Raw genomic sequence first — 16,263 nt, 5'->3', positions numbered from 1 at the left:
ATACCATTTTTATGTCTTTGTTTCCAGTATGAAGGAAGTTAGAGGAAGTGTCACGAGCCAATGCTAACTAGCGTTAGCACAATGACTAGAATGCTAGCAGATACCAATAGACGTCCAGCCATTGCGCTAACACTAGTTAGCAATTGCACTAGCGCTAGTTAGCAACTTCCTGCAAACCGCACGCAGACATAAAAATGGTGTCGACGAGTTCATCTGACTCTGGGGAAGGAGATAAACGATCCCTTTAAATAATACATTAGAGGCATATAAAAGTTAAGAGTTGAAGGAGCCTGTCCCCTGACTATAATATAACAGTGTTGCATATTCTTTAGTAATTTGGTCAGAAATAACTAGTACCATCTCCATCAATGTCGACAGCACAGGCATCTCCTTCGCCGTTGTGGTCAGTGTCAATCTGGGCAGGGTTGTGTTCGTAGGGGCAGTTATCACAACGGTCACCCACATCATCTTTATCAAAGTCAAACTGTCTGGGGTTATACAGGAGAGGACAGTTGTCCTAAGGAGAGAGAGAGAGAGCATCAAAATGGGAATTATTAAAGTGTCCGTTGGTTGAAGAGGGCATTTGATTTCCTATTGAATTCATCTAAATACCCTGATGAAGGCATTTGCCAAAATGCGTTGGTTTTAACAATAAAACATTGACCTTTGAAACAAACTTCTATTGTCCTACCAAGAGTTACTGAATATCTTTTCATCTATTTAATACATTTGCCTTAAAGGTCCAACACAGCCATTTTTATCTCAATATTAAATCATTTCTGGGTAACAATCAAGTACCTAACTGTGATTGTTTTCAATTAAAATGGTTGAAAATGAACAAAAATAGCTTCTTAGCAAAGAGCAATTTCTCAAGCAATACTTTTGCTAGGAGTGTCTGGGAGTGGTCTGAGTGAGAGGCCTAATTGGAGGAGCCTAATGGGAGGCATAAGTAGCTAGGTTTGAAACTATCTTTGTTATTGGTGTATTAGCTTATATCGCAAGGCAGGTCAAACCTCCACCCATGCAAAACAAGTTGAAATTTCAGGTAGTCTTTTCAAACAGCTCTTACACTAAAAGGGCATTATCATCATTTTCAGAATTTCACACTATTATTCCAACCTCATAGTGTGGAAATATATATATAAAAACAAAGGACAATAACGTTTTGGACTTCACAGGGCCTTTAAAAAAGTTCTCCTACTCTCTCATCCACAATTGCATCATTGTCATCATCCTTGTCGCAAGCATCTCCCTGGCCGTCTTTGTCAAAGTCCTCTTGTCCAGAGTTAGGTAGGTTGGGGCAGTTATCCTGTTAAAGATTGATAAAGAAATGGAAACAGTTTTAGAAATAGCCACAGGAAGAACTATCAACGAGTGACATACTGTAAGATTGGAACAATTTGGAAAATCTGCAGGTCTGGTATTGAGGAGAAAAGTTTCCTGGACCTAGATTAAGCCTAGTCCTAGACTAAAGTGCATGTTCAATGGAAAATCTCAATTGAAACTAATTTTTATTCCAGGACTAGTCCAGGAAGGTCTAGGTTTAATCAAGGACTATGGACTAGGCTTAATGTGGCCCAGGAAACATAATGTTAGGGTCCGTTACCTTCCTGCAATGATAGGTGGCGTTGGCGCCACACACCAGGTTCTGATTGGGCCATCCGTCTAGGTCAGAGTCCTCTCCACAGATGAAACCATCCCCGGCATAGCCTATCCTACACTCACACTTATACATGGGGTCACTGAAGTGGCTAAGGTAGATACACTCAGCTGAACGGTGACAGTTGTGGGTCTTGTCTTTGCAGGGGTTCTCTGGCTCGCAAACCTAGAGAGATAGAGATGGGATAGAGAGAAAGAAAGAGAACAGCATAAGAAGACACTTCAGCCGGGGTATATTGGCCATATACCACACCCCCTCTGACCTTATTGCTGAAATAAACCATTTTGTTTGGTCTAATTTGACATATTTTCATTTCCTAAGGAAGAGCATGGTAAAAGTGCAGTAGTAAATCAGGTCTCGATCTCATCGTGAAGTGTGTTCTCAGATGTCAATTCCCTTTCCCCTTCCCTCAAATCAATTCGTACGATGTTAGCCTCGGATCAGAGCAGGCTCAGTTTTTAAAGGCCAGTGACAAAGTAGTGATTTACTAGGTATGTTATGCAACATTAGGGCAGAGCAGATCTGGGTTCAAATACTATTTGAGATCATTCAAATACTTTTGAGTGTATATTTTTGCCTGTCTGGAGTGCAAGATGGACAGGGTTTGTAGTTGTGTGACTATTCTATTGGTTCCATTGTGCCAGGTAAGCTCAATCAAGCCCTGATAGTATTTTAAATGATTTCAAATATTATTTGAACCCAGGTCTATTGGAAAATGAGCTATGTAACGACATGATTCAACTTCCCAACAGTTATCACAGTTTTAAAGGAGAAACAATGTATGTATACCACAACAGATGTGGTGCCATTAGTTAATGACCTAACAAAGCATCATTAAAACATCAGATATTTGTGGTTAGAGTAGAAACTGAGTGCTAACATATACACCATCAAATACACATACACATTACATTGTAAAGTTCCACACACTTTATAGCTCTCATAGCAACTAACTGCTTTATCTTGGCCAGGTCGCAGTTGTAAATGAGAACTTGTTCTCAACTGGCCTACCTGGTTAAATAAAGGTGAAATAAAAATAAAATAAAAAATACTGTAACCCAAGCCTCATACCACCTACCACCTCTGCTAATACTGTAAACCAAGCCTCCTACCACCTAGCACCTCTACTAATACTGTAAACCAAGCCTCATCCCACCTACCACCTCTACTAATACTGTAAACCAAGCCTCATCCCACCTACCACCTCTACTAATACTGTAAACCAAGCCTCATCCCACCTACCACCTCTGATAATACTGTAAACCAAGCCTCCTACCACCTCTGCTAATACTGTAAACCAAGCCTCATCCCACCTACCACCTCTACTAATACTGTAAACCAAGCCTCCTACCACCTACCACCTCTACTAATACTGTAAACCAAGCCTCATCCCACCTACCACCTCTACTAATACTGTAAACCAAGCCTCCTACCACCTCTGCTAATACTGTAAACCAAGCCTCATCCCACCTACCACCTCTACTAATACTGTAAACCAAGCCTCAAAGCACCTACCACCTCTACTAATACTGCAAACCAAGCCTCATCCCACCTACCACCTCTACTAATACTGTAAACCAAGCCTCCTACCACCTACCACCTCTACTAATACTGTAAACCAAGCCCCCTACCACCTCTGCTAATACTGTAAACCAAGCCTCAAAGCACCTACCACCTCTGCTAATACTGTAAACCAAGCCTCATCCCACCTACCACCTCTACTAATACTGTAAACCAAGCCTCATCCCACCTACCACCTCTGCTAATACTGTAAACCAAGCCTCCTACCACCTCTACTAATACTGTAAACCAAGCCTCATACCACCTCTACTAATACTGTAAACCAAGCCTCCTACCACCTACCACCTCTACTAATACTGTAAACCAAGCCTCATCCCACCTACCACCTCTACTAATACTGTAAACCAAGCCTCCTACCACCTACCACCTCTACTAATACTGTAAACCAAGCCTCCTACCACCTCTACTAATACTGTAAACCAAGCCTCCTACCACCTACCACCTCTACTAATACTGTAAACCAAGCCTCATCCCACCTACCACCTCTACTAATACTGTAAACCAAGCCTCATCCCACCTACCACCTCTACTAATACTGTAAACCAAGCCTCCTACCACCTCTGCTAATACTGTAAACCAAGCCTTCTACCACCTACCACCTCTACTAATACTGTAAACCAAGCATCATCCCACCTACCACCTCTGCTAATACTGTAAACCAAGCCTCATCCCACCTACCACCTCTACTAATACTGTAAACCAAGCCTCCTACCACCTCTACTAATACTGTAAACCAAGCCTCCTACCACCTACCACCTCTACTAATACTGTAAACCAAGCCTCATCCCACCTCTACTAATACTGTAAACCAAGCCTCATCCCACCTACCACCTCTACTAATACTGTAAACCAAGCCTCCTACCACCTACCACCTCTACTAATACTGTAAACCAAGCCTCATACCAACTACCACCTCTGCTAATACTGTAAACCAAGCCTCATCCCACCTACCACCTCTGCTAATACTGTAAACCAAGCCTCCTACCACCTCTACTAATACTGTAAACCAAGCCTCATCCCACCTACCACCTCTGCTAATACTGTAAACCAAGCCTCATCCCACCTACCACCTCTACTAATACTGTAAACCAAGCCTCATCCCACCTACCGCCTCTACTAATACTGTAAACCAAGCCTCATCCCACCTACCACCTCTACTAATACTGTAAACCAAGCCTCATCCCACCTACCACCTCTACTAATACTGTAAACCAAGCCTCCTACCACCTCTGCTAATACTGTAAACCAAGCCTCCTACCACCTACCACCTCTACTAATACTGTAAACCAAGCCTCAAAGCACCTACCACCTCTGCTAATACTGTAAACCAAGCCTCATCCCACCTACCACCTCTACTAATACTGTAAACCAAGCCTCCTACCACCTCTGCTAATACTGTAAACCAAGCCTCATCCCACCTACCACCTCTACTAATACTGTAAACCAAGCCTCATCCCACCTACCACCTCTGCTAATACTGTAAACCAAGCCTCATCCCACCTACCACCTCTACTAATACTGTAAACCAAGCCTCCTACCACCTCTGCTAATACTGTAAACCAAGCCTCATCCCACCTACCACCTCTACTAATACTGTAAACCAAGCCTCATCCCACCTACCACCTCTACTAATACTGTAAACCAAGCCTCCTACCACCTACCACCTCTACTAATACTGTAAACCAGGCCTCATACAACCTCCACTAATACGCTGCCTAAAGAATACACTAGATCTAAAACCGATGTAGAGTGGCACAGACGTACCTGTTTGTTTTTGCTGGCAGCCTCCACCCCCACACCGAAGGGCTGTGTTCCCTTGTAGCGGGGTGGGCAGGCCAGACAGTGGAACCCTGGGTCTGTGTTGACGCAACGCAATGCTCCACCTGCTTTAAAGCAGACATCTGACACAATGTCACACTGAGAAGGGGAAAAACATATCAAATCAATTAATTCAGTTCGTCAGTCAGAAAGCAGAGCCCATGTCACACTGAGGAGGAAGAGGATCAGAAATAGGCTCAGATTATAAAAGGGTAACAGGTCAAGACTATGAATGAGTTCAGGATAAACTAATGGTTAGGGTTAGGCATAGCCTGGTGATCTACATTCATTTAGGGCTATGATTAGAGCTAAGGTTAAGGTTAGGGTTAAACATTAGTTAAAGTATCTAACTTGTGTAACCTTCTTTAACCCTAAATTACCTCGTTGACATCGTCACAGTGGGTGCCGTTGCCACGGAAACCAAGGGGGCAGGGTCCACACTCCCAGGATCCGTCAGAGCCGCTGTTACAGTCCACTCCCCCAAAGCATGGGTTAGACAGACAGCCGTCTGACAGGGAACAATAAAACATGGTTAGACAGACAGCCATCTGACAGGAAACAATAAAACATGGTTAGACAGACAGCTGTCTGACAGGGAACAATAAAACATGGGTGAGACAGACAGCCGTCTGACAGGGATTAGCATGGGTTAGACAGACAGCCATCTGACAGGGATTAGCATGGGTTAGACAGACAGCCATTTGACAGGGATTAGCATGGGTTAGACAGACAGCCGTCTGACAGGTATTAGCATGGGTTAGACAGACAGCCATCTGACAGGGATTAGCATGGTTAGCAGACATGCATCTGACAGGGATTAGCATGGTTAACAGACATGCATCTGACAGGGATTAGCATGGTTAGCAGACAGGCATCTGACAGGTGTTAGCATGGTTAGCAGACAGCCGTTTGACAGGGATTAGCATGGTTAGCAGACAGCCGTCTGACAGGGATTAGCATGGTTAGCAGATATATAAAAGAGCTATAACTAAAACAGCCATGTGAAAGAAACATGGCGACCGGTTATGATAATGAAGAGAACCAGGACATGCCTAATGCAGCTACGTCTGGACATTTGTATTGTGTGTATTGATATTTCGATAGTGACATTTAGCTTCTCCAGGTTGCTCAAGTTGCTCACTTCAGGTTGCTCCCTTCATTACTCTCTAAGTTAGCAGGTTTCAGTGCTTTCAGAGCAATGTTAGCATTAGCTAATGTCTTCCTTCTCATAATAGGCCAAACACATCCTCCCAAACTTTGTTATCAGCACAAATATGTGAATAAATTAGCCTGGAAGCCATTCTAAGAGCACCTATCACAGGAATGTTGAAATGAGGTATAATAACTAAACAGGAATGCTAGAATGAACTGAAATAGCTCAAAGTTACAGAGGGAAAGGGATGAGGGTGGAGGTGCTGGGTGCGACACATACGCACGCACACAAACACACAGTCCACACACACACACACACACACACACACACACACACACACACACACACACACACACACACACACACACACACACACACACACACACACACACACACACACACACACACACACACACACGTACACACTCACTCACCGATAGGGCAGTCCTGTTTGTTGCAGGCGTTACTGTCGTTGGTCTCCCCGGGGCACTTCTGGCCTCCGTACTGGGGTTCGGGGCTGTTACAGACACGGGTCCGACCCTTAACTCCACCCCCACAGGTTGCCGAGCAGATCGCCCATGGCGACCACGGTCCCCAACCACCGTCAACTGCACATGGACAACAAATAAACAGTTAGTGGACCATCACACTGTTTGTTAGGATCTCTTTTAGATCACATTGGGGGCTAGTTTTCAAGAGTCCATGGGGAGGTTTTACTACTTTACATTACTGCCTTATCAAGTCTCTTTTACCGTAAGAAAGTGAATTACAGTATTAGTTGAAGACCTACAGTCACACACAAACCACTTTACACATCACCTAGGGGTCATTCGATTCTCAGCCCTGTTGCGGTCTGGAAGCTATAACCACAGTAGCTCACATCCCGAGTTGATTTGAGCTTGACGTTTTACAAAAGACAGACAGAATGTTTAGCATGTGAATGGTGCCCCATCCTATATGAGTGGAACGAGCTATAAAACGTCTCATTCGGCCTGTTTTTAAATCCAGGTTAGTGGTTATTAATCAGATCAAACTCCCGTGTTCAAAGTAGTTCTCTTTCTAAAGAAAGAGGCAAGCTCAATCAGTGCACAGCTAAAATGTTGAACCCAGGTCTGGTATGGACAATGTGCCTGTCTGTCTGTGTTGTTCCTCTTAGGCCACCATACTCACTGGGACAGGGCTTGGCCTCACAGCGCTGTGTCACTCTCCCCTGGCCATCACAGTCTTTGCCCCCCAGTTGTGGTGTGGGGGCGTTGCAGTGGCGTATCCTGGTGATCTGACCCTCGCCACAGGTCACCGAACATGATGACCATGGAGACCACAGGCTCCACCTACCATCCTGACGAACTGAATACACACAGGTCAGTCAAAGCAGTGTATAGGAAAATACATACATGTAATATGGTGGTCCTTTTAAGTGCAGTAGAACATGCCGCTTGTAACGCCAGAATAGTGTGTTTGATCCAGGGGATCACCCATACGTAAAACATGTACAGTATGCATGTAGGACTGCAAGTGGCTTTGGATAGAAGCTTCTGCTAAATGGCATATATTATATTTTCAGATTTAAAAGGTCTTTATTACCCATTTCTGGGTAATTTGGATGCAGTATAATAAACCACTAATATGTAGATCACTATGGGTGACATTGTTTGGTGGGTACTAGTGAGTCCTTTAGGGCTAACATAATGGACACACCCTCTACAGCCATGTACTAGGTCACCTATTTCCCACAGCAGACAGAGATAGACAGAGACAGAGACAGACAGAGAGAGAGTGAGAGAAGTATTTTGAGTCCGAGTGGGATGAGGTCCCTGTCCAGCCATCTCCAGCCTAGCAGAGCAGTACACTATATGTCTATTCAGTCACTTTGTCCCCTGGTCCATCATTACACAGCTGCTTCTAACGACATCATCCCCTCTCTTGATCCTTTAACAAACATACACTCGCACTCGCACACACCCTCACATGCAAAAACACACACACACACACTCACGTGCACACAGAAACACACACACTCTCACTTGGCAGTTGCAGGAAAATACTACATTTATGATGTGGTTGTCTGTTGTTTTGGCTAAATCTACTCTAACTTTCTCAGTGGTAATGGTATGAGATGGGAGAGAGGTACCATCATGTTCACCCAAAGGTCCTTAGTTGGTCTAATCAAATCATATTAAATCAAACTTTATATAAAGTGTCTTTAAAATCGCAATAACCTTTAGAGTTGAATCAGTCTAACCAATAGAGATCAAGGTAGGTTGACACAAAGGAGACGGTAGCAGACACGTTGACTCACCTCGGCTGTCACATTTTCCCAGGCTGCATTTCCTGGTCTGGATGGATGGTCCAGAGCAGGGGTTACTGGTGGCATCACATGAGCGTCCTCTCTGTTGAGTACCTGTCCCACAGGTGACAGTACACTCTGTCCACTCTGACCAGGGGGACCAGCCGTCCTCACTGTCCATGGCTGGGGGAAACTCAAGGGGTTATTAATGACAAATCATCATGTTCTGCCTCTGAAAAGTGAAAACCCTGTTATCTAGATGAATGTCTATATTGTTTTACAACATCAGCTCTCATAAAAAATTACATTATTTCAATTAAATGTAAATAAAATGTACCAAAACTGAAACAAAATAAACGCGCAGAGCTATATTTCTACGATGAAGTCAACTCATTGCATTATAGCTTGTTTCCCCACACACCATCTCATCTACAGTTGCTCTGTGTCATTGTTGGAACTAGGAACGCTTCAAAAGATGCAGAGAAACAAAGCTCTGGAGAGCAGTCTGTTTTGATGCTTGGGTTTTATATGACGTCATGGTTCACAGAGACCACTTCAGCACTTCAGAGTATGGCAGCCTGTAGTGCTGCTATTTTCATGTAGAACAATAAAATGTGGTCGTCCCTTTACAGACCAACCAGCTGTACAACAATAACACGGCTTGATTATTCAAACGTAATATGCATGGAAACGTTGTTTCTCTGGTACTCAGATCTGGCATCAGAGGCCTTGGCTCTAGAAAGGACTTCAGCCAGATGTGAAATGAAGCGAAGTGTGTTTGCGAGAGAATACGTGTTATAGTAATTGTTAATCTTCACCTAGGTGTGAAATTAAGCAAGGTAAGCAATTGTTTATTGGTCAATGTGATGCCATTGTTTTTACAGGGCTCAGGAGTCTCTTTTTCGCTTCAGTACGTTTCCTAATTGCGATTACTCCTGTAAAGCTTATGGAAACAGTTATTAAAGGCACATTCTGCTACTTTTCCTTCTGTTCAATGGTTATGGGTCAGGATTAGTCTGTTGCAAGGGTTTAATGATATAACGGTTTATAGAATGAGTGGCTACTTACGCAGACACACAGGGCAACACTCTCCGTCGAGGAAGGAGGGGCTAGCACAGGCTACAGGAGGACAGGTGATTTGGTGACACACGATCTTTGAGTCCTGTCATGTGCCAAAAAACATTTTTTGGGGACATTAGTTGCTATAGGTGACCTATGAATGAACTAGTGTCTTGTAAAACCTCAGGATCTGGGCACTTCTCAAAGGTTTATGACTGATTCATTTGGGATCAATTAATCAACCAACCAACCAATTAACCAAACAAATCTATCAATCAATCAAAAACATATCCACCCTAAGACATTCTGTGTCTGTCATGTCTCTCCATTGAAGGAGGTTTGTATGTCTCCTACCTGGCAGGTACACGTGGTGCAGCTGTCCACCACCCAGTCCTCCTTATCTTCAAACATCCGTCCATCCTGCCAGCACATGTGTTTCTCCTTGGAGTTCTTTATCTTTCCCAGAGTGTCCTTCATCACTGTGTTCTCCTCGGTCTGGAGAGAGGAGACAGACACACAGACATAGTCAGACACACACACACACACACAGACAGACAGACAGACAGACAGACAGACAGACAGACAGACAGACAGACAGACAGACAGACAGACAGACAGACAGACAGACAGACAGACAGACAGACAGACAGACAGACAGACAGAGACACAGACCAACAGACATAGTTCATCACTGGTTTTTACTCAGCCTGAGGAGAGAGGATACAGACACAGACAGACACACATAGTCTAGACTCTACAGCAGGGTTGGTTTGAGTAAAAATGTTGACAGTGAGGAGATACAACACATTTTCAGTAAAACCCTCTGGACCTCATTGAAGACCGAATGCGGCCCCGGGGCAAAATGAGTTTGACACCCCTGCTCCACAGTAAAAGCCTGTCTGAGGATACGACAGCCAGAAAGACATAGCCTACAGTCAAAAAGCTTTCTTAAAGCAAAAAAAATGACAATAAAAGCGCATAGGATGCATAACTCTATCCATATGAAAGGAAGATGCATGGAGCTAGCCTGTTTTCTTTGTCTGAGGAGACCCCAACAGACAGACATATAGAATAACTTCATACCTCCCTCCATCTGGGAGGAAGCTATAGGGAGCTACAGTACATGTTGCTCCTGACAATCTTACTGCTTCAAGGAGGGCAACACGTGAGGTCACTTCATTACGTTAAGTGTGTGTGTGTGTGTGTGTGTGTGTGTGTGTGTGTGTGTGTGTGTGTGTGTGTGTGTGTGTGTGTGTGTGTGTGTGTGTGTGTGTGTGTGTGTGTGTGTGTGTGTGTGTGATTATGTGTTTGTGTGTGAGATTGTGTGTGTGATACCACAGAGGGTAGTGTAGCTCCATTTCAGTGTTATGAGACACCACTTGGTCTGGAAGAGCCTTGGGGACCGTAGCTGTTCACAGTGAGCAGTCGAACACGCACGCACGCACGCACGCACGCACACACACACACACACACACACACACACACACACACACACACACACACACAGAGGAAAGAGAATGAAGCACATGGTCTGTTTAAACACAGCCAGATATCAGGCTTGAGAGGAGCCGCTAGCTGAAGCCAATCACAGCCAAGGGAAGTTGGGAACACTTCCTATATCCACATGTTACGTGCCATAAAACCAGCCTCATTGATTCACACTCTGACTCTGACCACATAGTTAGCTCCACTGCTTTAGTAGTTCTACCACGCCTTGCTTCATGACTTCAACAGGGTCTTTGGTTTGCTTTACCAGCAGCTCTCTAGAAAGTCTCTCATGTTAACCCCCAAAGAAGACTTCAATATTTATACCGACTCCAAAATGTTCCCTAATCTTCTCGGTTACACCTAGTCTATCATTCCATAAACATTATTTTAAAGAATCAAGGTAACTGGTAACATTAGTTCATGGAGTGCACTAATTTGTTCACAAACACAGTTCCATAGAAAACTGGTTGTAGACAAGACAAACTGATAGTAGACAAGACAAACTGATAGTAGACAAGACAAACTGATAGTAGACAAGACAAACTGATAGTAGACAAGACAAACTGATAGTAGACAAGACAAACTGATAGTAGACAAGACAAACTGATAGTAGACAAGACAAACTGATAGTAGACCAGACCAACTGATAGTAGACCAGACCAACTGATAGTAGACCAGACCAACTGATAGTAGACCAGACCAACTGATAGTAGACAAGACAAACTGATAGTAGACAAGACAAACTGATAGTAGACAAGACAAACTGATAGTAGACAAGACAAACTGATAGTAGACAAGACAAACTGATAGTTGACAAGACAAACTGATAGTTGACAAGACCAACTGATAGTAGACAAGGCAAACTGATCTTAAACAAGACAAACTGATAGTCAACAAGACAAACTGATAGTAGACAAGACAAACTGATAGTAAACAAGACAAACTGATAGTAAACAAGACAAACTGATAGTAGACAAGACAAACTGATAGTAAACAAGACAAACTGATAGTAAACAAGACCAACTGATAGTAGACAAGACCACCTGATAGTAGACAAGACCAACTGATAGTAGACAAGACCACCTGATAGTAGACAAGACCACCTGATAGTAGACAAGACAAATTGATAGTAGACAAGACAAACTGATAGTAGACAAGACAAACTGATAGTAAAAAAGACAAGCTGATAGTAAACAAGACAGACTGATAGTCAACAAGATCAACTGATAGTATACAAGACCAACTGATAGTAAACAAGACAAACTGATAGTAGACAAAACAAACTGATAGTAGACAAGACAAGCTGATAGTAAACAAGACAAGCTGATAGTAAACAAGACAAGCTGATAGTAAACAAGACAAACTGATAGTAGACAAGACAAACTGATAGTAGACAAGACAAACTGATAGTAGACAAGACCAACTGATAGTAGACAAGACCAACTGATAGTAAACAAGACAAACTGATAGTAGACAAAACAAACTGATAGTAGACAAGACAAGCTGATAGTAAACAAGACAAACTGAAAGTAAACAAGACAAACTGATAGTAGACAAGACCAACTGATAGTAGACAAGACAAACTGATAGTAGACAAGACCAACTGATAGTAGACCAGACCAACTGATAGTAGACAAGACCAACTGATAGTAGACAATACCAACTGACAGTAGACAAGACCAACTGACAGTCGACAAGACCAACTGATAGTAGACAAGACCAACTGATAGTAGACAAGACCAACTGATAGTAGACAAGACCAACTGATAGTAGACAAGACCAACTGATAGTAGACCAGACCAACTGACAGTAGACCAGACCAACTGATAGTAGACAAGACCAACTGATAGTAGACAAGACCAACTGATAGTAGACAAGACCAACTGATAGTAGACAAGACCAACTGATAGTAGACAAGACCAACTGACAGTAGACAAGACCAACTGACAGTCGACAAGACCAACTGATAGTAGACAAGACCAACTGATAGTAGACAAGACCACCTGATAGTAGACAAGACCAACTGATAGTAGACAAGACCAACTGATAGTAAACAAGACAAACTGAAAGTAAACAAGACAAACTGATAGGAGACAAGACAAACTGATAGTAGACAAGACCAACTGATAGTAGACAAGACCAACTGATAGTAGACAAGACCAACTGATAGAAGAGAAGACAAACTGATAGCAGACAAGACAGAAAGTATGGAGCACCCCCCCCCCCCCCCCCCCCATGATCAGAGGACATCTGTACATACCACTTTCTGCAGGCCGTCAATGAGGTTCCCCACTACAACCCGCAGTCCTTTGAGCTCCTGAAACATGGTGCTGAGTTCCTCACAGGATCGTTCACACATATCTGCTCCCAGATTCTCTGTCTTCTGGCCAATGAAGTTAGTGGTGATGGCGGTGGAGGAACTCACATCCACCATGTCTGTGCTCTCACTCACCACCGTGTTGGTGTCTTCTGACAGGAGGACGGGGACGGGGATGTGGACGGGGGGTACAGATGGACAGAGAGAGAGGGAGAATGGATGAAGAATTGATGATCATTACATGTGATGAACCCTGCTGATGCAAGAGCATAATGAAGAGGAAAGCACAATGAACTTCATCACATAATTCAATTATTTTCAGTCTTTCCTATCTGTTAAGATCGTCTTAATGAGTCCTTAAAGCAGATGTCATTGAGCAGAAACAGCATGGAGATTGAGGGATTGCATATGTTTCACTTTAGGAAATGAAGTCTTCCATCTATGTGAACTATATCATCAGAAAGCACACAGAATCTGAGGAGGTGTAGAAGACAACTCCTAATAGAGCTGTCTGCTCACAACGTGATGCCTCTTAAATCTTCATGACCCCAGAGATTATGGAGGGCACTCAGTAGAGTCCTCAATGTGAAGCACATTGTTCTCTTTCATCATCCACTTCCTTTTTATTTTTAACATGGGGCCTCAGCCTGTCTAGGAACGTAGTATGTCCCAACTGGCACAGTATCCCCTTTGTAGTGCACAACCTTTGACCAGGGGCCGTATGGTGCACTATATAGGGAATAGGATGCCTTTTGGGACGCGGACCTAGAATTCTCCATCTTCTCTCTTTGTGTTCTCTGTTCACGGATAAAGTGCTGATCTACAGCAGGAAGCCAAAGCAGCCTGATCATGTCCAACACTGACACTGATTCTGGTCATGTCCAGCACACTGACAATGATCCTGGCAATGTTCAACACACTGACACTGATCCTGGTCATCATGTCCAACACACTGACACAGATTCTGGTCATCATGTCCAACACACTGACACTGATCCTGGTCATTATGTCCAACACACTGACACTGATTCTGGTCATCATGTCCAACACACTGACACTGAGCCTGGTCATCATGTCCAACACACTAACACTGATCCTGGTCATCATGTCCAAAACACTAACACTGATCCTGGTCATCATGTCCAACACACTGACACTGATGCTGGTCATGTCCAAAACACTAACGCTGATTCTGTTCATGTCCAACACATTGACACTGATTTTGTTCATGTCCAACACACGGACAACTGATCCTGGTCATCATGTTCAAAACACTAACACTGATTATGGTCATGTCCAACACACTGACAATGATCCTGGTCATCATGTCCAATACACTGACACTGATCCTGGTCATGTCCAACACACTGACGCTGATTCTGGTCATCATGTCCAACACACTGACGCTGATTCTGGTCATCATGTCCAACACACTGACACTGATTCTGGTCAAGTCCAACACACTGACACTGATCCTGGTCATCATGTCCAACACACTGACACTGATTCTGTTCATGTCCAACACACTGACACTGAACCTGGTCATGTCCAACACACTGACACAGAGCCTGGTATTCATGTCCATCACACTGACAATGATCCTGGTCATCATGTCCATCACACTGACACTGATCCTGGTCATCATGTCCAACACACTGACACAGAGCCTGGTCGTCATTTCCAACACACTGACACTGATTCTGTTCATGTCCAACACACTGACACTGATCCTGGTCATCATGTCCAACACACTGACACTGAGCCTGGTCATGTCCAACACACTGACTCTGAGCCTGGTTGTGTCCATCACACTGACACTGATCCTGGTCATCATGTCCAACACACTGACACTGATTCTGGTCATCATGTCCAACACACTGACACTGATTCTGTTCATGTCCAACACACTGACACTGATTCTGTTCATCATGTCCAACACACTGACACTGATCCTGGTCATCATGTCCAACACACTGACACTGATTCTGGTCATCATGTCCAACACACGGACACTGATCCTGGTCATCATGTCCAACACACTGAATCTGATCCTGGTCATCATGTCCAACACACTGACACTGATCCTGGTCATCATGTCCAACACACTGACACTGATTCTGGTCATCATGTCCAACACACTGACACTGATCCTAGTCATCATGTCCAACACACTGACACTGATCCTGGTCGTCATTTCCAACACACTGACACTGATTCTGGTCATCATGTCCAACACACTGACACTGATTTTGTTCATGTCCAACACACTGACACTGATTCTGGTCATCATGTCCAACACACTGACACTGATCCTGGTCATCATGTCCAAGACACTGACACTGATTCTGGTCATCATGTCCAACACACTGACACTGATTCTGGTCATGTCCAACACACTGACACTGATTCTGGTCATGTCCAACACACTGACACTGAGCCTGGTCATGTCCAACACACTGACACAGAGCCTGGTAATCATGTCCATCACACTGACAATGATCCTGGTCATCATGTCCAACACACTGCCACTGATCCTGGTAATCATGTCCAACACACTGACACAGAGCCTGGTAATCATGTCCATCACACTGACAATGATCCTGGTCATCATGTCCAACACACTGCCACTGATCCTGGTAATCATGTCCAACACACTGACAATGATCCTTTTCATCCTGGTCATCATGTCCAACACACTGACACTGATCCTGGTCATCATGTCCAACACACTGACACTGAGCCTGGTCATCATGTCCAAAACACTGACACTGATCCTGGTTATCATGTCCAACACACTGACACTGATTCTGGTCATCATGTCCAACACACTGACACTGAGCCTGGTCATCATGTCCAACACACTAACACTGATCCTGGTCATCATGTCCAACACACTAACA

At 43.9% G+C, this 16,263-nt stretch overlaps 1 protein-coding gene across 1 annotated transcript; it reads right to left on the bottom strand.

The window, feature by feature from the left end:
* Nucleotides 1–357: 357 nt before the first annotated feature.
* LOC120041090 (thrombospondin-2-like) lies at nt 358–16,046 on the bottom strand (the record flags this gene model as incomplete). Its single annotated transcript, XM_038986060.1, has 12 exons — nt 15,821–16,046; nt 13,307–13,515; nt 9,913–10,053; nt 9,568–9,661; nt 8,512–8,682; nt 7,383–7,559; nt 6,647–6,820; nt 5,440–5,567; nt 5,006–5,158; nt 1,607–1,825; nt 1,202–1,309; nt 358–517 (listed from the first exon to the last, which is right to left on the bottom strand). Coding segments are annotated over exons 1-12 (1,960 nt in total), but the record flags the coding sequence as incomplete, so codon positions are not given.
* Between the last annotated feature and the right edge of the window lie 217 nt (nt 16,047–16,263).

The sequence above is a fragment of the Salvelinus namaycush genome, unplaced genomic scaffold (assembly GCF_016432855.1).
Source record: "Salvelinus namaycush isolate Seneca unplaced genomic scaffold, SaNama_1.0 Scaffold4037, whole genome shotgun sequence".
In the NCBI taxonomy this organism is placed as follows: Eukaryota; Metazoa; Chordata; class Actinopteri; order Salmoniformes; family Salmonidae; genus Salvelinus; species Salvelinus namaycush.
This window is presented reverse-complemented; position numbering and strand designations above follow the sequence as displayed.